This window comes from Marmota monax, unplaced genomic scaffold, assembly GCF_021218885.2.
Source record: "Marmota monax isolate L192 unplaced genomic scaffold, Marmota_monax_Labrador192_F-V1.1 WCK01_AAM20220418_F8-fsc00122, whole genome shotgun sequence".
Taxonomy (NCBI): domain Eukaryota; kingdom Metazoa; phylum Chordata; class Mammalia; order Rodentia; family Sciuridae; genus Marmota; species Marmota monax.
This window is the reverse complement of record NW_026695223.1, coordinates 5907601-5930700: the sequence shown is the minus strand read 5'-3', so window position 1 is coordinate 5930700 and position 23100 is coordinate 5907601. Positions and strand designations below refer to the sequence as shown.

The 23100-nt window shown below is 39.4% G+C and overlaps 1 protein-coding gene across 2 annotated transcripts in view; it reads right to left on the bottom strand.

Moving 5' to 3' along the window:
- Mgam (maltase-glucoamylase) overlaps positions 1-23100 on the bottom strand; it is a 174428-nt gene that overhangs the window by 28376 nt on the left and 122952 nt on the right. For both annotated transcript variants that reach the window (XM_046434116.2, XM_058575723.1), the window contains 15 exons: positions 22986-23096; positions 22636-22698; positions 15514-15648; positions 14988-15075; positions 14503-14641; positions 13572-13705; positions 13416-13450; positions 13208-13324; positions 12662-12810; positions 11998-12082; positions 11000-11056; positions 4692-4816; positions 3085-3173; positions 1036-1085; positions 396-563 (listed from right to left, as the gene is read on the bottom strand). In XM_046434116.2, the coding sequence (XP_046290072.1) occupies positions 396-563; positions 1036-1085; positions 3085-3173; positions 4692-4816; positions 11000-11056; positions 11998-12082; positions 12662-12810; positions 13208-13324; positions 13416-13450; positions 13572-13705; positions 14503-14641; positions 14988-15075; positions 15514-15648; positions 22636-22698; positions 22986-23096 (1545 nt within the window). The remainder of the gene's footprint in view (positions 1-395; positions 564-1035; positions 1086-3084; positions 3174-4691; positions 4817-10999; positions 11057-11997; positions 12083-12661; positions 12811-13207; positions 13325-13415; positions 13451-13571; positions 13706-14502; positions 14642-14987; positions 15076-15513; positions 15649-22635; positions 22699-22985; positions 23097-23100) is intronic.

Sequence of the window (23100 nt, the reverse complement as noted above, 5' to 3'; positions counted from 1 at the left end):
AAGTTTTCAAAAAGTGGGAACTTCAGTATTTGAATTCATGGGACTCCTTCCTCCCAACTTTACCTTTCAGCATCAGCCATCAGCTTCCAGATCCCTTTTCTTCTTACCTGTTCCACACTTTCCTAACTCTGCTCTCTTATGTATCCTGTAACTAAAATGTTGAAAGTGAAGCCAGTGAGACAGAGGAGAACTCTGAGAGGCTGGGGAAAGTGGGATCATCATCCCTGGTGAGCAGGACCTCCCTGTCTTACTAGCTCTGCCCATCACCTCTTCACCACTTCCATTCCCAGGCCCCTGACTTCCCCACCACAGGCATCCACACAACCTCAGGAAGCAGGAAAACCAAGGTGCTATGAATAATTCTGGAAAAACAACCTCAATACATGGATTTTTACCTTCAGCTGAGCATCATATGTGACCTTGGGAGCAGTCTGACTCAGGACACCATTGTGTTTCACTGTAACGTTGCTGGGTTCCTGTGTCCCAAAGATTTTAATCTGCTGAAATGCTAAATTATTGGGGTCCTTGTAGGTTGCTTGTGAAATCTTCACATCCAGGCGGTTCTGAAAGTCAAAATAGCACAATGAAGCCCAAAGCTGTGCCTCTAAAACACAGATTCTCCAGCCACTCAAATGCTCCATCCTAGCCAGAAGCTCCCCACTGCTCTGAATGCCTCTTAGCTCTCCCAACTAACAAATGCTGCGTGTATAAACTTACTTATACAATACTCATCAAAAAATAAATAATAAAATAAAATAAATAATCAGGAATAGACCATATTAATTCTGGAAAACAACATAGAGTATGACCAACTGCTTTGGTTCATCAATATTATTGCCTTCTTTTGATAAGATGGATGATACCTTATTGAAACTGAAGTCTTATATGACATTGTGTCATTTACCTGTAGCCATTAATGTTCTCATTTACTTATTTTTATGAAGATTGAAACATAATTACACATATGCACAAGCACATACGAGCCTATGGTTGACAAAATCTCATACCCTAGATTCATAAAAATGTGCTACTCACTTGGGTGGCAGAAAACTCACAGAAAAGGTAAACTTTATTGGCCACGGTATCTGAAAGCAGAAGAAAGACAAGTCAGAATGGCCTGCCCACCACACAAGAACAATTTCATCTACCTCTCCTTAAAGCTCATTCTGCAGACCCAAGGAGTAGGATTTCCTTCCTTTCATGATGGAGTACTATCCCACAATATATGTACACCATGACTTCTTATTCATTCATCTACATGTGATCACAGGTGTTTCTATATCTTAGCTCTTATAGATAATGCTGCAATTATCATGGGTGTGCACACATCTATTTGATATGCCGATTTCATTTTATTAGATATATACTTAGAAGTGGGATTGCTGGATCATAAGATGGTTCTATTTTCAATACTTGAGGAACTTCTACATTGTATTCTAAAAAGCCTGTACCAGTCTGCACTTTGAACATGAATGTACACACTTTGATTCCACTTTCTCCACATACACATGAACATTTGTTATGTTTTCTTTTTTCACAGTAAATATCCTAATAGGTATTAGAAGGTAGCTCAGTGTAATTTCTCTGCTGATTTTGATTTGATTTTCAGGACATTTTCCTATACCCCTTAATCAATTTAATGTTTTTGGAAAAACAACTATTCAAATCCTTTGTCCGATTTTAAAAATCTAATTCTTACATACTTGTTATTAAAATGCAATCTTTCCTAGTGTTTTTTTTTTGTGTGTGTGTTAAGGGACTTATCATATTTGTGGTTTGTACATATATTCTTCATCTGTGGGCTCCCTTTTCATATTATTGACTTACGTATAGGATAAAAACTTTCTAGCAAGATTTAGTCCCACTGATTTAATTGCTACTATTCTTATCTCTATTTTTAGTGTCATATCCAATTAAACACTTCTAAGACCACTGCCAAAAATAATTTTGGTTTTTTTCTCTCAGGAATTTATGGCTTCTCCTCAACTTTAAGTTTTTAATTCATTTTTCACAATAACTGAGATATAGAAACAACCAAATGGTCAAACTACTGATTCATGGATAATAAATTGTTCTAATACATAAAAGGAATATTATTTAGCCCTAAAAATAAGAAAATCTTGTCATTTCTGACAATATGGATGAAGCAGGGGTACTCTATAGTAAGAGACACAAGCTACACAAAGAAAGAAACTACTATATGCTCTCATTTATATGTATAATCTACAAAAGTTGAATTTGTATAAACAAGACAAAACAGGGGTTGAAAAGTATGGGGGAAAGACGTTCTTGTGAAATGTTGGTTCAAACATACTAACATTCAACTACAAGAAGACAAGTTCTGGGAAACTTATATGCAGCATGGCTGGTGATGGACGTGAAATAATTTGACTGTGGCAATCATTAAAAATGGTATATGGGTATATTTTTACCTTGAATACCTTCAATCTTTCCATGTAAGTGAGATATTTCAAATAAAATAAATAGGATAATATTTAAAAGCTACATTTTTACATTGAGGAAATTATAGAGTATTCCAACAAGATATGGATCTGCCCTCTCTTCCTACAGTGACTTTGAGAAGATCCCATTCCAAGAGCTTTCATACATATGAATCCCAGGAATCTATTTCCAAAGATAGGACCCCAAGAATTGTTAGTGCATTGGTGCCAAAACATGTGGTAAAACACAGCTAGATGCAGATACACTCCAAAAGTACATTCTCCTGGCCTTCCTGATATGTTCTTAACATTTGTTGCTAAGTATTTGGGGGAAGACATTTACATTACAGATGACTTATTGGAAAATTCTTGACCATATGTCATCCGGGTGTCCATAGATAATAAAATGTGAGTCTATTATAGATCACTGGCCAAAGGCACACTGCTGAGAAATAGAGACATGTTGTCCTCACATTGGTGGTTATTTGATACATCTCAAGTAGCAAAACCAGAAACAAACTCTTCTCTCAAGTGACTTTTGCTACCATGCCTGGGATTTTTCTCCTCCAGATGCATGACCAGCAAGAGTAAGGGTCCATAACACACAGACGTAGCAAGCAACACATTCTCATAACAGACTCACCTATTGATTCCCCATCATCCCAGAAAAGTTCTCCTGATGCTTCATTGTTCTTATCCAGGGCAATGATGAGACCAAGAGGGTTCTGCCGACTGTGGGAAACAGCAGTTACATAACACACAAAGGTCAGGACTGAAAGAATTTTGCAAATCCTTCATATTTCAAAGGGGAAATATTACTTGGAAAAGATGATTTTGTTTTCCTCAGGAACAAAGGGCAAATTAGAAGGTGTTTCTTTGTCTAGAATAAATAATGTTATATGAGATAGAAATACCCTAAGCATTATCAATAAACATTTATGTAGGAGGCAATAACTTAAGCATCAGAAGCACTGCAATAGGTACAATGAAAGCAATGACTACAATTCTTATTTAGAATACAGCCTATTGGAAGAGAAAGAGATCCTATTAAAAAAAAAACTATGCATTCGGTCATTTTATAAATGAAACCTTCAGAAATGTCATCAGCTATGAGGGAGATCACTGGTCCTACCTAAGGACCAGTTTAACTCAAGAGGCAAAAACACAATAACGCCCATTTGCATAATGCTACTTCCCTTACTTGATAACTTACTATTATTTGTGTTGAGATAAAAAGAAAATCATTCTAACATTTGCCTTATAATGTGGAAACGGGAGCATAACACAATGTCCAAAGAGATGGTGCACAGTGCTGGAAGCAGAGAATAAGAAGGCAGGAAGAAAGCCATTTCCTGAGGCATCTCCTCATGGCCCCATGCCTCTGGACTCCCTGCTGAACTCTGGCTCATCATGTGCCCCTCCCTGGCCTTATGTACCCTAGTGTGTTCTTTCACACTTCAGCCTTCACTACACAGGTTAGGTTCTAGGATAGCACACTTGCCCACTCTCATTCTCTGTGCAACTGTTAATCAGTCACTGTCAAGAAGTACAGGACACACATACAAATAAATCCAAAGTCATAACTTCTTTGGTCTTCATTATAATACACATCAGAGACAGTCACCAAACTACTGAAGCAGAAAAATAACAGTGACACAATAGGTGAGAGCTGATAGCACTCCAGAATGACAGTCCCAGAGGATGATGGATTAGATATTCTAGAGTGCATACCCATTGAAATACTACTTGATCCCAGATATTTTCCAACAGAAGTATAATTAAAAACATTCTTGGTTTGGAAGAAAATAAGTAGGCACATCTAAAGAGAATAAAAACCAGGAAGGTTGCCCTCTTTAGCTACCAATGTGGAAATTCAGAGAAATTCTGGAGGTATAAGAATACAGGTACTGTCATGATCTTTCAAATCTATCTGGGTGCAGCCCCAGATCAACATCTTCTTGAGAAAGACCCGAAGGCAATCCAGGCAGAGTGTGATGACCCTATCACCATACACGCATCTCAGCACCTCTGCTCCCCACACTCCACATGCTGCTGCAGCAGCCTCTGGTCCACTGATGGATGTAGAACTGGATGATTTGAAAAATGTTAAAACACAAATCACCAAATGAGCAAAAACAAAAAAGTAAAGCGAGTTTGGTATAAACTGCTTTCTCCTTGAGGGAGATAGTGTTGCCCATCAGAAGTTGTGGTGAACCAGTGTGTAAAGAGGAACACTAGGCCTGTACTCACCTCAAGTGTGTGTTCAGTGCAGGCTCCTGCAAGGGCAGGATGTAGCCCCCACGGACATGAAGGTTAATGTGGTTGAGAGGCGCTGCTAGGTCCTTCCACACTCCCCTGGCATTAGTGTTTGCACCCTGTGGGATGAGGAAACAGAAGATGAGGGAGAGGACACATTCTGCCCTGAACAGTGCATCTGGAAGAAGCCTCCTCTACCCCACTGAACGTGCTACCTGCTCATCAACTCAGCACCACCTGACGGTAACCTTCTACCTTCCCTCAGCTGCTATGTGAAGTCCTAATGGGCTGCTTTATGTCTAGGAGGGTCCATTGCCTTTCAGCATGGCTACAGCACATCCCATTTGAGGTCCTAGTGTGGATAACAGCCCACCTTCACCCACAACCTCTTTCTGAGACACAAAGCACAGCTACAGGAGGCTGCACAGCCATTCCTTCACCTCTTGTTGGTTCCTCACACACTGTCCACAATTGCATGTCTGCAACTGCTCCTTCACTAAGTGTCTCCTCAGTCGCCATCTGTCCTCAGTCTCCACTCCCACCCACCTAACCAAAAGTTTGGCCTCCTACTTCACAGAGAAGATCAAAGTGAGCTCACATACTTTGTAATTCCTCTTCTTCTACTCCTTACCTGAGTGCTCATGATTGACATCTTTATCCTTCTCATGTGAGAGTGGATCCCTTGTATGAACCAATCTCTAGAAATCCCAGGGGATCTTACACATTTTCTCAACTAGAACAGGGCTGCTCAGCGTTGGCACTACTGACATTTGGGGCCAGATCATTCTTTATTGTGAGGCTTCCCTGTGCTCTTTGATGTTTATCAGCATCTTCAACTTCTACCCACCAAACCCTAGAAGCTACTTACTTCTACCCCACTTATGATTTCCCAAATGAAGCCACACATTGACAAATATCCCCTTGGAGACAAAAGTCTAAGGATGGTTCCATAGAGGTAAGCAGAGTGGATATTGAAAACAAATAAAATGATGTGTACATTAAAAGTTTATTTACAAATAGTTGAAAGCCAGATTTGTCTAGGGGCCAGATTTCACCAATATCTACTGAACAACAAAGAATAGGGTCCAAAACATGTGAACATTATTTGAAGAGGCATTCCTTCATTAATCCCAAACAGGGAACATTTATTTTAATTAAACATTAAAGTGTTCCTTTTCTCTAAGTAGCTTACTGCATCAACTTTTATCTTTCCATTTCATTCCTTGTTACTCTCCTCTTTAGCTGGAGCTGTATTCTACTAAAAGTCTTTGGTAAAAGTAGTTATTCTAGTGCTGGAGATAAAGCTCAGTTATAGAGTGATTCCCTCAAATGTAAAAAGCCATGTGTTCCATCCCCAGCACCACAAAATACATACACACATAAACAAACAAACAAATAAATAAATAAAATTATTTTTTATTATATGACACGGGAATGCATTACAATTCATATTACACATATAGAGCACAAACTTTTCATATCTCTGGTTGAATACAAAGTATATTCACACCAATTCATGTCTACATAAATGTACTTTGGATAATGATGTCCATCACATTCCACCATCATTTCTAACCCCATGCCCCATCCCTTCCCTTCCTACCCCTCTGCCTTATCTAGAGTTCATCAATCCTTCCATGCGCTCCTCCCTATCCCACTATGAATCAGTCTCCTTATATGAAAAAAAAAATCAGCAGTTGATTGTTTGGGATTGGCTAATTTCACTTAGCATTATCTTCTCTAACTCCATCCATTTACCTGTAAATTCATGGTTTTATTCTCATTTATTACTGAGTAATATTCCATTGTGTATATATGCCATATTTTTTATCCATTCATCTATTGAAGGGCATCTAGGTTGGTTCCACAGTTTAGCTATTATGAATTATGCTCCTATAAACATTGATGTGGCTGTGTCCCTGTAGTATGCTGTTTCTCTGTCCTTTGCGTATAGACCAAGGAGAGGGATAACTGGGTCAAATGGTGGTTCCATTCCCAATTTTTCAAGGAATCTCCATACTGCTTTCCATATTGTCTGCACCAATTTGCAGTCCCACCAGCAATGTATGAGTGTACCTTTTTCCCCACATCCTTGCCAACACTTATTGTTGTTTGTCTTCATAATATCTGCCATTCTGAATAAGATGAAATCTTAGAGTAGTTTTGATTTGTATTCCTATAACTGCTAGCAATGATGAACATTTCTTCATATATTGGTTGATTGATTGTATATCATCTCCTGAGAAGTGTCTGTTCACGTCCTTGGCCAATTTATTGATTGGTATATTTGGGTTTTTTTTTTTTGGTGTTTAGCTTTTCGAGTTTTTTATACACCTTAGAGATTAGTGCTATATCTGATGTGTGAGGGGTAAAAATTTGCTCCCAAGATGTAGGCTCTCTATTCACCTCACAGATTGTTTCTTTTGCTGAGAAGAAACTTTTTAGTTTGAATCCTTCCTATTTATTGTTTCTTGATTTTAATTCTTGCGCTATAGGAGTCTTAATAAGGAAGTTGGGGCCTAATCCCACATGATGAAGATTAGGGCCTACTTTGTCTTCTATTAGACGCAGATTTTCTGGTTTTATTCCTAGGTCCTTGATTCATTTTAAGTTGAGTTTTCTGCATGGTGATAGACAGGGGTTTAATTTTATTTTGTTGCATATTGAGTTCCAGTTTTCCCAGCAGTGTTTGTTGAAAAGGATATCTTTTCTCCAATGCATTTTTTTGCTGCCTTCATCTAATATAAGATAATTGTAATTTTGTTGGCCAGTCTCTGTATCCTCTATTCTGTACCATTGGTCTACCAGTCTATTTTGGTGCCATTCCATGCTGTTTTTGTTACAATTGCTCTGTAGTATAGTTTAATGTCTGGTATAGTGATGCCACCTGCTTTACTCTTCCTGCTAAGGATTGCTTTTGCTATTCTGGGTCTCTTATTTTTCCAGATGAATTTCATGATTGCTTTTTCTATTTCTATTTCTCTGAAGGATGTCATTTGGGATTTTGACTGGAACTGCATTAAATATGGGTAGTGCTTTTGGAAGTATGGTCATTTTGATACTATTAATTCTGCCTATATAAGAGCAAGGTAGATCTTTCCATCTTCTAAGGCCTTCTTTGATTTCTTTCTTTAGGGTTCTATAGTTTTCATTATATAGATCTTTCACCTCTTTTGTTAAGTTGATTCCCAAGTATTTTATTTTTTTGAGGCTATTATAAATGGGGTAGTTTTCCTCATTTCCCTTTCTAGGGATTTGTCATTGATATACTGAAATGCATTTGATTTATGGGTGTTGATTTTATATACTGCTACATTGCTGAATTCATTTACTAATTCTAGAAGTTTTCTGGTGGAATTTTTGGGTCTTCTAGGTATAGAATAATGTCATCAGCAAATAGTGCTAATTTGAATTTTTCTTTTCCTATGTGTATCCCTTTAATTTCTTTCATCTATCTAATTGCTCTGGCCAGTGTCTCAAGAACTATTTTAAATAGAGGTGCTGAAAGAGGGCATCCCTGTCTTGTTCCAGTTTTTAGAAGAAATGTCTTCATTTTTTCTCCATTTAGAATGATGTTGGCCTTGGGCTTAGCATGGATAGCCTTTATGATGTTGAGATATGTTCCTGTTATCCCTAATTTTTCTAGTGCTTTGAACATGAAGGGATGCTGTATTTTGTTGAATGTTTTTTTTTCTGAGTCCCTACTGAGATGATCATATGATTCTGATCTTTAAGTCTATTGAAGTGATGAATTAATTACATTTATTGATTTCTGTATATTGAGCCAACATTGCATCCCTGGGATGGATCCCACTTGATCGTGATGTACTATCTTTTTGATATGTTTTTGTATTCAATTTGCCAGAATTTTATTGAGAATGTTTGCATCTATGTTCATTAGCGATATTGGTCTGAACTTTTCTTTCTTTGATGTCTCTTTGCCTGGTTTTGGAATCAGGGTGATATTGGCCTCATAGAATGAGTTTAGAAGTGCTGCCTCTTTTTAAATTTCCTGAAATAAAATGAAGAGTATTGACATAGTTCTTCTTTAAAGGTCTTGTAGAACTCAGTTCTGTATCCATCCACTCCTGGGCTTTTCTTGGTTGGTAGGCTTCTGATGGCATCTTCTATTTCATCGCTTGTAATTGATCTGTTTGAATTGTGTACATCATCCTGATTCAATCTGGGAAAATTATATGATTCTAGAAATTTGTTGAAGTCTTCAACATTTTCTATTTATTGGACTACAAGTTTTCAAAATAATTCCTAATTATCTTCTGTATTTCTGTAGTGTCTGTTGTGATACTTCGTTTTTCATCCCGTATGTTAGTAATTTGAGTTTTCGGTCCCCTACTCTTCATTAGCATGGCTAAGAGTTAGTCAATTTATTTTTTCAAAGAACAAACTTTTTGTTCTGTCAATTTTTTCAATTGTTTATTTTGTTTCAATTTCATTGATTTCAGCTCTGATTTTAATTATTTCCTAGCTTAATTATTTCTACTTCTTTTGGTGTAGATTTGTTCTTCTTTTTCTAGGGCTTTGATATGTAATGTTAGTCATTTACTTGTTGACTTTTTCTTCTTTTAAGGAATGAACTCCATACAGTGAACTTTCTTCTTAGAACTGCCTTAATAGTGTCCCAGAGATTTTGATATATTGTATCTATGTTCTCATTCACCTCTAAAATTGTTTTGATCTCCTTGTTGATATATTCTGTAACCCTTGTTCATTCAGTAGCTTATTGTTTAGTCTCCAGATGTTGGAATAGCCTTTATTCCTTATTTTATAATTGATTTCTAATTTCATTCTATTCTGATCTGAGAGAATACAGGGTAGTATCTCTATTCTATCAGAGAGATTTTTTTATGTTTGTTAAGAGTTTCTTTGTGGCATAGTATATGGCCTATATTAGAAAATGATCCATGGGCTGCTGAGAAGAAAGTGTATTTGCTCACTGAAATAAAATTCTTTAAAAAAAAAGTCATTCTAGATATTTCTTTCTTAGTTCTCACATTTTTCTTTCTTTAATGTGGTACATATACTTATTCAAATGCATTAGGGTTTATAAATGCAAGCATTAGCTCTTCTACATAGTAAGCATCATGGGGAAATGTGTCCAGGATGCCAACACCTACAGCTCAGTACAGTGCTTGGCACTTGTGTAAGGCAGGGGCCAGTAGGAGACTTGTGAGATGCCAGAAGTGCAAAATGTAGGGAAGACCTCACACCCCAGGTCACACAGTCAAGCTCATCCACACAATGGTAGGCCACACAACACTGGGTACCCAGGGTCCTCCCTGGTTTAACCCTACCTCAGGCCCTGCAGCAGAAAGTCCCAACACATTAAAACAACTGTTAGTGAATAGCACAGTCCACATGCACACTCAGGGCCAAGGCTAAGCTCAACTAAACAAAGTTGGCTGCTCTCTGCCCTGAAACTCCTGGCAGGAAAGCCCATAGCAGAATCCAAACACATTGCCACCCAAAGAACAGACCCACAGGCAATAAAGAAGGGAAGACAGGAATGAGTGCTCCACAAGACAAAAAAGAGAGGACTGCACTTCCATTGCCTCACCCTGTTTTCACACAATCCCACTGAAATCCCTAGGATGAGAGGGGCCAGCACATGTGTTGCTGCCCACCTTCCTCCCGAATTTCTTGTCCCCCACATCGTTCTCTTCAGGAAGTCAGAAGAGGAAGCCTGACATCAGTGAGGACATTCCTCAGTCTTTCTCAAGAATCCTTTGGGACTCAGGCCAACCCTACACAACTGACCAATTTCTTCTCCTGCTTCTTTGGTCAATGTCTGTGCATTGCTTAGATTTGCAAGTGGAGGTTCGGGTCTGTGGTCCTTTATACACTACCTCATAGTCCACTTACTTAGGTAATTAATAGAGTGTTAACTTTTATTTCAGCATCTTTACTGTAGAAGAAGAAATTTTTTAAAAATAGAGAAGACAAAAGAACTTAATACTTAGGGAATTGCAGCAGGAAAGGAGAAAAGTAAAAGCTACAATGCAATTTTAAGAAATATCTAGTGTCCCAGCACAGACAAGTGACTGAAGAAGAAAAGACAGAAACTCGCATGAACACCCACAACAAGCTGGGCCATGAGTGAGAAATTATATGTGCTATTTCTCAATGAAGGAGTGGTCATAGCCCACCTGGGGGAGAAAAAACTGAGGTTATAAGGTTAAAATTTTCTTTTATAGGACCACACAGCCAGCTTGTTGCCTGAGGTCTGTTAGATCTAAAATCTTTGAACCATGTTGCAAGTTGAATACACATTGAGGAAAACTTACCGTGTAGTAATCATACCAGCGGGCTTCTGGGAAATAAGCAGTGACATTTCTGGCATTCTAAAATTAAACACAAACAAGGTATGAGCAGTGGACACTGTTATCTAAGACAGAAAACAATTTGAATAAGAAAATGGGTAGAGCAATAATGATTGTATTCGACCAACTCATCACAGCTCTCTGAAATCAAACACAAACAATGGGTGGTCAAGAGGCACTGTTTTTGGAGACCTAGTAAGCAATATGGCAGGAGAGGGCCAATTAATTAATGGTGGCTGATACCCATCTATCTTAGTGCCCTGAAGATCAGCACTACTGAGTAAGTCTTCAAACTTCACCTTTCAAACGCAGTAAAGTTCACTGTACCAACACAAGGGGCTTTCAGAGAAGCCTTGGAGATCCAGGAAGTCACCAATAAGAATTAGATTTGCTCACAGGCTCATAGGAATATCCCTCTAGAGAGATAAACAACTCGGGGTAGATGTGGATCTGGAGTCAGAGTTTGAGGAGGTGAGAATTATGGTGCTTTAATCAGAATCCTAAGCTACCATGAGGGGAAGTGAAGACATGGGCTCTGCTGGCTGCAGGACCTTGCACAGAAGCAAGGCCAGGCTATCGGAGGTTCATTGATGTTCACATGCTGCCAGGGGTTCTCCAGGAAAGTCTGTTTCAATGGTGACAGAGGACTGTGATGAATTCTTCATACTGAGGCCCCATCTATCCCTGGACTCCTTATTTTAGTCAATAAACTAAAAATGGTATCTCGCCATATCATAAAGATACAGTTTTTCTTGATTATCTGATGAACTTGAACTGCTAGGCTAACTTACAACAAAAAGGAACTGAGGCCAGAACACCTACATGCTGCACTTCTGCTCAGAAGGAGAGGAAGACACAAACCAAGAACAATCACTCATATCCCTGGATCCACACACACCAGGCTTCTTCTCCTGCCCCTATTTGATACCCTCACACCTGAGATCAGAGGCCTCCATACTCACAGCCTGCAGCACAGGGCTGACTAGGAAGGCTGGACCCAGCAGGAACTGATCATCTATGTCCCATGTCACCTGGTCTGACACAAACCTGGGAAGGTAAGAAGATGTCACAGTCAGAGTCCAGGCCCAAGTCCCCAAGGAACAACTCAGATTCAGAGGCAAGTCTCCCCTCCAACTCCATCTTATGTCATCCATAGTCTTTGCCTATATGGATCGGAATACACAGACTTCAATATTCTACATGTCATTTTTTGTGACTCTCAAAAACAGTTCAGATATAAATGGTCACTTGAAAAATACTCCACCACATCCCATGACACATTCTAAATGTAAAAAAGGCAATCAGTGCCTTCTCTTGTGACTCCAACTAATATTGGCTTTAGTCCACATAAACACAATACTACAGCAGAGAGAGAAGTCTCTGTGTGGCCAAATAGGAAAGAAATGAGGCTCTGTGGCATCTTCTCAAATATTTTTCACTCAATAAATACCCTTTCTCAATAACACATAGTGTGAATAAAACAGAGTGCAAAGTGTGGACTCTGCGTGGAGAGCTTATGACAAAATAAATCTTATCTTCATTGAGAAGAATTTTTTGCATCAACTGCCACCCTACAAAACCAACTAAACTATGCATCAGTCCCTGGGACCCCAGCTGGACACTGACTCGTGCAGAAGAGGCCGCACCACAGTGCTGCCCTCCGTGTGGGCCTTGAACATCAAGGTGTACAGATATGGCAACAGGGTGTATCGGGTCTCCATCACACTCCTGGAAATATTCACAAAGGCAGCATCCCAGGACACAGGGTCTTGTCTCTAAGGAATAAAAGCAAAGGTGTTGAGAGCCCAACCCAGGGACCCTAGGGGGCAAAGAAGGTAAAGGAAAGCTTGATCCAAGTACATCATACACAGCTAAGATAAAGGTGATTACAAGTGACACTCTGAAATATACTGAATAGTCCGATAATAGTCAGTGAGGATCTTCCAGGAGACCTCATGGAACTTTCCCAGAAAAAACACTTCAGGGATATACTTGGAACAATCCTTCCTACACCTAAAGAATCCTCTGATAATTCTGTGTTTTTTGGCAATTGTGAGGAGCTTTGATGGTTTTGAAAATCTCCCAGGAACAAAGATGGTCTGGACTGGGACTCCAAGGTGAAGGCTGCACAGCATGTGAGGCAAAGCACGTGAGGAAGGAGGAAGGTCCTACCCTGGTGCCAATGGTGTTGTGGTTCCTGGAGAAGGGGTAAAAGGCTCCCAGCTGCATCCAGCGAGCACACATCTCATACTCAGCATCTTGAAAGAACCCACAGATATCTGCTCCCGTCTGTAACCAGAGGAAATGAAACCAGCCTGTGGGTGATTGCTCACGGGTGTCAGTGTCCTCTTAGGGATGAGGAGGAGCAAAGGTCACTTACATAGGAGATGCCAAAGAGGCTGAACTCCATCATGCCTGCAATGAGAACCACGGCTGTCAGGAGAGGCATGTGTGTGCCCCGCCCTCTCCTCCCTCCTTTCCCAAGGACACCAGCTCCCTTCCCTGCAGCAGAGGCCCCTGGGAAGAAGCCACACACCAATGATAGATTTCTTCAGCTGGTCCCATGCGGCAGTGTTGTCTCCCAGCCAGTGTCCTCCCCAGCGGCCAGAGGAGGGGAATGTGGAGCGGGTGATGACGATCCCTCGCTGTCCAGTCACCTCCTGCACAGCTCTGTAGGAGGGGAATGTACAGGTGAATTGAGGACACAGCAAGAAGAATGGAATAGGGCTTCCCTTTCCATAAAAAGAACAGAGGACATGGTAACAAAATGTTGGTTACGTGAATGGCGGGAATATGGGAGACTGAGCAATGGAGAGGGTCCTACTGACCGATGGAGACAACACCACCTTCATGGTGTCTTAACAGGGATTTCACCATGTTTCATACCCACTGGTTACCCAGAGAGTAAGAAATCACTGAATCCTGCCACTTATTTATTATCTCTTGGTTATCTGTATTTGAGGAATAGGAGAGAATATCACTATATGGGATTTTTCTTAGGATAATTTCTAATATACATTGAGATTAAAGGGTGTGGGCTGCTAATTCCACAGAAGATCCATTTACTGTACATTAAAAATGGAAAAAATATGCTGACATAGAAGTTTTACTGTTGAAGAAAAGGTGAGATATGTACAGTCCTTATGTTCTCTTTACCTCACATAACTAATGCGTTTAAAGAAGCAACTGCACTGTGTAATACTAACTCGTGCCATCACGTGAGTCACCCCAAACAGAACTACTACTTTCTCACTTATGCGACTATATCCTATTGAACGTTGACCTCCTACATATACTCACAGGGGATAGCCCCATGGTTTAGGACTATTTGTTGCAAAAAAACAAATGTGACAGAGTTACAACTAATTGTTCTCAATCTTGCGATGGATTGCTATGAAAAATAAAAATTCCCAGCACTATGTGTCCCCACAGGCTGAGCCCACTGGAGAAGGAAAACAATGACTCACTCATATGTGGGTCTGGTCTGGGACCACCCGTACAGGCTGTGCACATCATAGTGTCGCACCCGGGAGCCATCTGGAAGGATCTGCTCACTCTCCATGCACAGGGTCTTGCTGCTTAGGCCCCGGTCCCTGGACTCCAGATCTGAGGGAAAAGATTTGGGAAGGTGAAAACCAGCCCTGAGCCTTTTAGTCCCTGACCTCTCCTTAAGGCATTTAACTACACATCTTAAGATTGACTTGACTTCACAATGGCCCCAACCATGGGATTGTAACTAAGAAAAGGGCTTTCTAGACAAATTCAGGAAATTTGCCCAAGAGATCCAGAAACTTGCAGTGATAAGTTTGGTAAAGGACTTGAAATATTTAGTTTCTAGCCCCCAATAAACGAGGAAACTCATAGGGTTCTGTTGGTCAGGGAAAACCTCTGGCGCTGATCTCAAACAATGATTATCTTCCATCTAGCCATGGAGAAGCCCAAGGGTCCTTACGTGGCATGTAGGGAGGATGGTTCAGACTGGCATCACTGCAACCTGAAGGAACAGCCCCATTCACAAAGCTCGATGGTTCATTCATATCCTAGAAAAGTCAGACACAGACATTGCTTACTCTTAACTGAGAGACTTCTTGTCAATTGAGAGCCAAGGGAGTGGTGAATATATCATTCCCACCAGTACACCTGCTTGTGGGTACTGGTGTGTGTGCTTGCCCAGTCTGGCTCATCAAATCCAGATAAGAATTGGCTAAAAAAAAATTGATCCCTAAAGGATGACTGACTAGAAGGTCAAAACAATATTCCCTCAGGGTAAACAAGTTTTTGAGACATTCTTGGCAATCTCCCTAGAGGTTTGACAGAGTGAGTTACAAGATACAAGGAATATCAGGATATTCCACACCTCAGTTCAGGAAATGCAGCATTACATATCCAAAGTCTTTCTCAGAATATTAATATCACCTTGAGTAAAAGTCTGACATTCATATGGTAAATCACACCAAGTTAAACACACACACACTTACAATCCACATGCCATCAAACTTCAAGCTCCTCTCTGGATTCTCTGGGTTGTTGTACAGTTCTGCAATTTCTCTCTTCCACCACAAGGCAGTTGAATTACGGAAAAAGTCTGGGAAGGCCACATAAGCTCGGTATTCCTATAAAAACATATATAATTCACTATCCCAAATGAATATATCAGACAGCAACAGGCACTTTTGAAGAACCTAATTAATGAAAAGACTATACTACATCATGGCAGAGAGCAATAGTCTCAATAGAGCCTACCTTATGTTCTTGATAATTGAGAATACATTGAGGGCAATGAGGAGAATTATGGATGAATTTGACACATTTGAAAATGTCCATAATCTGTTTCCTTTTCATGCCATCATGAATGCTATCAATTGACACCCTGACCCACTATCCCTGGCTTCAGATTCCCAACCTGCACTTTTTATCCTGCCTTTTCCTAAGCTCTCCCAAAGATCCTGCAGGGACCAGGGAACAACTGTAGCTGGAAAGGGCAAACACCACAGGCACTGTACCAGAGGAAAGGCAACGACCAGGTGGCATGGCAATGTGTCATATCCACTGGCAACATGGGAGAGGGGAGAGATTACATTTCATGACATTAGACTGGCATGCATGAGTGTTTTTTTGGCTTCAGAATCATGTGAGCATTGCAGTTGTGTGTAACATAATATAGAAAAATTTAAGGAGGAACCTCAATAAATGTCTCCTTTTCTCCTTCTTCCATCAAGCAGGAAAAGCAATGTCTTCAATTTAGAATGGAAAGTGGATTCACATATCAGTTCTTAAATAGATTGTAAGGTTTTTAGATCAAAGACTTTGTCTTATACACTTTTGATTGGTCTTTATGATCCCTACAAAGCAGAGCTTAGAAACTGTCATAAGAATAAGGGAATGATAATAAATGTTTAGTGTTTAATTTGGGAAGAACATCACTCAGTAGCAGCAAATATGCATGAATGTCTATATATTCTATGTTGTTAGAAAACACTCTGATCCTTGGTGTATCTCAAAACAATTGAGCCTCCTCTGTGGTAAACTCTGCCTCATATGATATAATGAGCTAAATAATGCTGGAGAATAGAAAGAATCCCCAAAGAGGACTTGATATAGGCAAGTTTGAGTTTCTTGTATAACGCAAAAATGGCAAGTGGGATCCATATGTCTAGATAACAGTCAAATGAGGAACACCAATAAGAAAACAGTAATGGGGCTGGGGATGTGGCTCAAGCGGTAGCGTGCTCGCCTGGCATGCGTGCGGCCTGGGTTTGATCCTCAGCAACACATACAAACAAAGATATTGTGTCCGCAGATAACTAAAAAATAAATATTAAAAAAATTCTCTCTCTCTCTCTCTCTCTCTCTCTCTCTCTCTCTCTCTCTCTCTCTAAAAAAAAGAATAGAAAACAGTAATGGATCATCATGCACAGATCTGGTTCTCAGAGGACAGAAAGGGCAAGGGGCCATATCACTGAGAACTTTGGATTCCTTTGTTAGGAAATGGAAATAGAAAAGTATGGAAATAGACACAGAATCTTTCATCACAAACAGAGCTGCAGCTATGGCCATGTCAGAAACCATGGTATGTGTGGAGAGTGGGGATTAAAGAAATGAATCATGATCAGCTGTTTGAGAGACAGAACTGTATCTCCTGTAGGATACATGTGGTAAATCAGCCCAACCACGGTTTTCTAACTTTACTAAATGCTGCTGTAATGATCCTTACCCATGTAGTAAAAATTCCCTCCCCTTCGCCAAAGTGCTATCCAAATTCAACTCTTGCCATATTGCTTCTATCCTCAAACTGTGATGTTCACATCTGCACAAATGCTCTCAGAATTACTTATTACAATCCATTGCATGATACTGTAATTCAATTCCTAGATGCCACCACAAACTTACTGAATCAAACAGTGAGATTCAGACTCAGAAATCTGCTTTTCCACTACTTCATGGATGAACATTTACTTGCTTATTTGCTTACTTGCTTGCTTGTTTTATATTACCCTCAGGAATGCCAGACCTGAACATCAATAATCTCACTTTAATTCGTCTCAGCACATGGGTACTACTAATTTAATGGTTATAATTATTCTAATCACCAATAATCTCTTACAAGCTATCTAATATATTTTTGGTACCCAAATGAAGCATTTCTCATCAAAGGCACAATTTCACATTGGGGTCAAGAGAATTCTTTGTGAAGAATCCCCTGCTATTAGAGGTAAGAGCATCCCTAGTCACTGCCCACCAAATATCAAATGATGCTTCCACATCACTGAGGTAACCAAACAGCCACAGGGACTTCTGAATCCCCACAATATGGCAGCCCCAAATGGCTGATGAACTGTGTTAATTCATGAACTCATAAGGTAATAGCAAATCTCTTCAATAATGAAAATGATCTTAAACCAAAGACAGCGAACTTTGTGTCAGATTGGCTATGGCATGACTTGATTCTATGTCCTTATGGGTTGCCTGGATCACTAAACCTCAAACAATCCTCAGTAAGAAATGAAAAAACAAGTACTGAGATTTTCTGTCTTATTTCCTTATTAGCTAGAAAGTAGATACATACACAAATAATAGATGAAAAATTAATACTTAGGTGAATTGATAGGAAGAAGAATGAGGGAGAAAGAGAAAGAATGAAAGGGTGAGAGACAGATAGATAATGATTTAGTACTAGTCAAAAGAAAAACATAATCTTGAATTGATTTTAAATCATTCCTACCAATCTTCCCTGGTGAGATTCTATTTCTTTTACTTCATCTATGTACTGCAAAAATAAGAATGCAGAATATAACTGCCAGATAATCTGAACAAAAATATGGGTAACTCATTTTGATTCTAGAGTGCTACTGTTACCACCTGGGAATCAGAAAGTCACAGACCAACTAGTACTATTCTCCCTCCTGTGTCCTAGACCTGAGCCTTTGGTCCCCAGACTGTCCCAGTCCAAATATCAGTCTTTACCTCTAAGAAAGACCACTGGCCACTAAAATTAACTAGTCTGGATAAGGCATGAACATGTGGCCTAACTGTGCCAGTTCCATCCCTTACTAATGTCTTTCTCTTATTTTTTTTTATTTTCTCTTGAAAGGTTTTTTTTATTGGTTGTTCAAAACAAAGCTCTTGACATATCATATTTGATACATTAGATTCAAAAATGGGTTATGAACTCCCATTTTTACCCCAATTACAGATTGCAGAATCACATCGGTTACACATCCACATTTTTACATGATGCCATATTAGTGACTATTCTGCTACCTTTCCTATCCTCTACTGTCCCCTCTCCCCTCCCCTCCCATCTTCTCTCTCTACCCCATCTACTACAATTCATTTCTCTCCTTGTTTTTCCCCATTACCCCCACAACCTCTTATATGTAATTTTGTGTAACAATGAGGGTCTCCTTCCATTTCCATGCAATTTCCCTTTTTTCTCCCTTTCCCTCCCACCTCATGTCTTTGTTTAATGTTAGTCTTTTCCTCCTGCTCTTCCTCCCTGCTCTGTTCTTAGTTGCTCTCATTATATCAAAGAAGACATTTGGCATTTGTTTTTTAGGGATTGGCTAGCTTCACTTAGCATAATCTGCTCTAATGCCATCCATTTCCCTGCAAATTCCATGATTTTGTCATTTTTTAGTGCTGCATAATACTCCATTGTGTATAAATGCCACATTTTTTTTATCCATTCATCTATTGAAGGGCATCTGGGTTGGTTCCAGAGTCTAGCTATTGTGAATTGTGCTGCTATGAACATCTATGTGGCAGTATCCCTGTAGTACGCTCTTTTAAGGTCTTCAGAGAATAGTCCGAGAAGGGGAATAGCTGGGTCAAATGGTGGTTCCACTCCCAGCTTTCCCAGGAATCTCCATACTGCTTTCCAAATTGGCCGCACCAATTTGCAGTCCCACCAGCAATGTATAAGAGTACCCTTTTCCCCACATCCTCGCCAGCACTTGTTGTTGTTAGACTTCAAAATGGCTGCCAATCTTACTGGAGTGAGATGGTATCTTAGGGTGGTTTTGATTTGCATTTCTCTGACTGCTAGAGATGGTGAGCATTTTTTCATGTACTTGTTGATTGATTGCATGTCCTCCTCTGAGAAGTGTCTGTTCAGGTCTTTGGCCCATTTGTAGATTGGGTTGTTTTCTTATTGTTTAACTTTTTGTGTTCTTTGTATACTCTGGATACTAGGGCTCTATCTGAAGTGTTAGGAGTAAAAATTTGTTCCCAGGATGTAGGCTCCCTATTTACCTCTCTTATTTTTTCTCTTGCTGAGAAAAAAACTTTTTAGTTTGAGTAAGTCCCATTTGTTGATTCTAGTTATTAACTCTTGTGCTATGGGTGTCCTATTAAGGAATCTGGAGCCCGACCCAACAATATGTAGACTGGAGCCAACTTTTTATTCTATCAGGTGCAGAGTCTCTGATTTGATATCAAGCTCTTTGATCCATTTTGAGTTAACTTTTGTGCATGGCAAGAGAAAGGGATTCAGTTTCATTTTGTTGCATACGGATTTCCAATTTTCCCGGCACCATTTGTTGAAGATACTGTCCTTCCTCCATTGCATGCTTTTAGCCCCTTTATCAAATATAAGAAAGTTGTAATTTTGTGGATTGGTCTCTGTGTCCTCTATTCTGTACCATTGGTCCACCCGCCTGTTTAGGTACCAGTACCATGCTGCTTTTGTTACTATTGCTCTGTAGTATAGTTCAAAATCTGGTATCGCTATACCGCCTGATTCACACTTCCTGCTTAGAATTGCTTTTGCTATTCTGGGTCTTTTGTTTTTCCATATTAATTTCATGATTGATTTATCTATTTCTACAAGAAATGCCCTTGGGATTTTGAGTGGCATTGCATTAAACCTATAGAGAACTTTGGGTAATATCACCATTTTGATGATGTTAGTTCTTCCTATCCATGAACAGGGTATATCTTTCCATCTTCTAAGGTCTTCTTCTATTTCTCTCTTTAGGGTTCTGTAGTTTTCATTGTATAAGTCTTCCACCTCTTTTGTTAGGTTGATTCCCAAGTATTTAACTTTTTTGAGGATATTGTGAATGGGGTGGTTGTCCTTATTTCCATTTCAGAAGATTTGTCACTGATATACAGGAATGCCTTTGATTTATGTGTGTTGATTTTATATCCTGCCACTTTGCTGAATTCATTTATTAACTCTAGTAGTTTCTTTGCAGACCCTTTTGGGTCTGTTAGATATAGTATCATATCATCCACAAATAGTGATAATTTAAGTTCTTCTTTTCCTATTTTTATGTCTTTAATTTCTTTTGTCTCTCTAATTGCTCTGGCTAGTATTTCAAGAACTATATTGAATAGAAGTGGTGAGAGAGGGCATCCCTGTCTTGTTCCAGATTTTAGAGGAAATGCCTTTAATTTTTCTCCATTCAGAATAATGCTAGCCTGAGGCTTAGCATATACAGCTTTTAGGATGTTGAGGTAAGATCCTGTTATCCCTAGTTTTTCTAGTATTTTGAACATAAAGGGATGTCGAGATAATCATGTGGTTCTTATCTTTAAGTCTATTGATGTGGTGAATAACATTTATTGATTTCCATATATTGAACCAGCCTTGCATCCCAGGGATGAATCCTACTTGATCATGGTGCACTTGTTTTTGATATGTTTTTGTATTCGATTCGCCAGGATTTTATTGAGGATTTTTGCATCTATGTTCATTAGAGATATTGGTCTGTAGTTTTCTTTCTTTGAAGTGTCTTTGTCTGGTTTCGGGATCAGGGTGATGTTGGCCTCATAGAATGAATTGAGTCAGGAAGATACACACAATTTAAACAGAACAATAACAAAGGAGGAAATAGAAGAAGCCATCAAAAGACTACCAACCAAGAAAAGCCCTGGACCGGATGGATATACAGCAGAGTTTTACAAAACCTTCAAAGAAGAATTAATACCAATACTTTTCAAGTTATTTCAAGAAATAGAAAAAGAAGGAGATCTTCCAAATGTCTTTCTCTTATACCTCCATCCACTGACTAGGATCCTCCAGTATAGGAAATGTCCCCTAAGCAGAGCCTTCACCCCTGAGATCCTATAGAAGCTAATAGCAAAATTTATAGATACTGTACATTGTTCCCACAATACACTTTTTTTCTGATTAATCCTTGACCTTGAGAGTTTCAAGACATTACAACTTATGCTACCTTGATGACCATGTGCAAACCATACTCTATGGCCCCTTGATCCTTGGTAGGTATCCTTGGAACTACTTTCTTTGACTTCTCAGTACTTTTATCAATATTCATAAGCTTCACATGTTCTACTATAATTTCTGTCCAGAAAGAATAATCATTGCTGAAGAGTGGATAAAGAAGTACCAGAAAAATATTGGTTCTTCCGAAGAGGCCAGATACCACCCTGAGAGCCCTGCTCAAAAGTATTAGAGAGCAACTGATGACAAAGCAGACAGGCTGCATCAGTTCCCTTGGTACACTTCTTGGCCGGAACATCTGTCTGAAGTCATCATGGACCAGTGTGGAACCATGTTCTCTTTCAACCAACAAATACTTAGTAAAGCTAGAAAGAAACCTGGGTCAAGCAGCATGGGACAACTTCATTGCAATCAAAAACCTGTTCCCAAGAGTAAATTTTTAATCAATACTGGAACCTGAGAAGTAAAAGTGAAGCTGGGAGACCCAATCACTAAAGACAAAGGTTAGAGATACTAGTTAAAAGGAATACTCAAGGCAACAACAATAAGATACAGACAAATTCTAAGAAAAGATTGGTCTTCCTTGAAAGTTTCATACATTGGAAACTCAATAGGCCTATGAAATCAGGTGGCTTTGAATTTTAAATAACCGTCAGTCTCCTAAAACCATGGACAAGTAATTTCACTTCTTTGTCAATTAAGTGCCATAGATAATAATACCTACCTCCCAATTAGACATTAAACAAAACTGCATTTAAAGTAATTCACACAAAGCCTGACACACAGCACACCTTTCCTAGGAGCTTATCCCTTGTTTTGCCAAAGTCTTTGGCAGGGAATGTTCAGGATAGTGGGTATGGGTTCCATTCCTAACAACCTGGCCTTCACCCAACATCCACAAAGGGCTCTTTACCTCCACTTGACTGTCCCAGTCTAGAGAGCTGTTAACAACAATATCAGGGTAATCAGGCCACACCTGCAGAGAGAAAAATATTTAACAGCAATGCACTAGGCAATTTACCTAAGTAGGATTCCTAAGACTGTCAACCACAGTCCTAGAGGGTAATAATATTTTTGATTATCATGTAGGGTTTATCAATATAAAAGTGAAATCCACAAAGTCCTCAATATATCAATAAATACTAATTAAGAAATAGAAACTAATGACTTCAGTATCCACAAGAAAAGGGTAAAACACACACAAACACACAAACTATGGCCCTCTCCCATGATGGAGACTAGTAGTCACCACTTAGATCATACCTTTCCCCAGACAATGCCTCCACCATTTGGATATTTGATGAAGACATCATCCTCCACTCCCCGAGTGAAGGCAGGATAGGGCTGTGTCTCATTGCCAGAAATGGCTGGGTCCTGC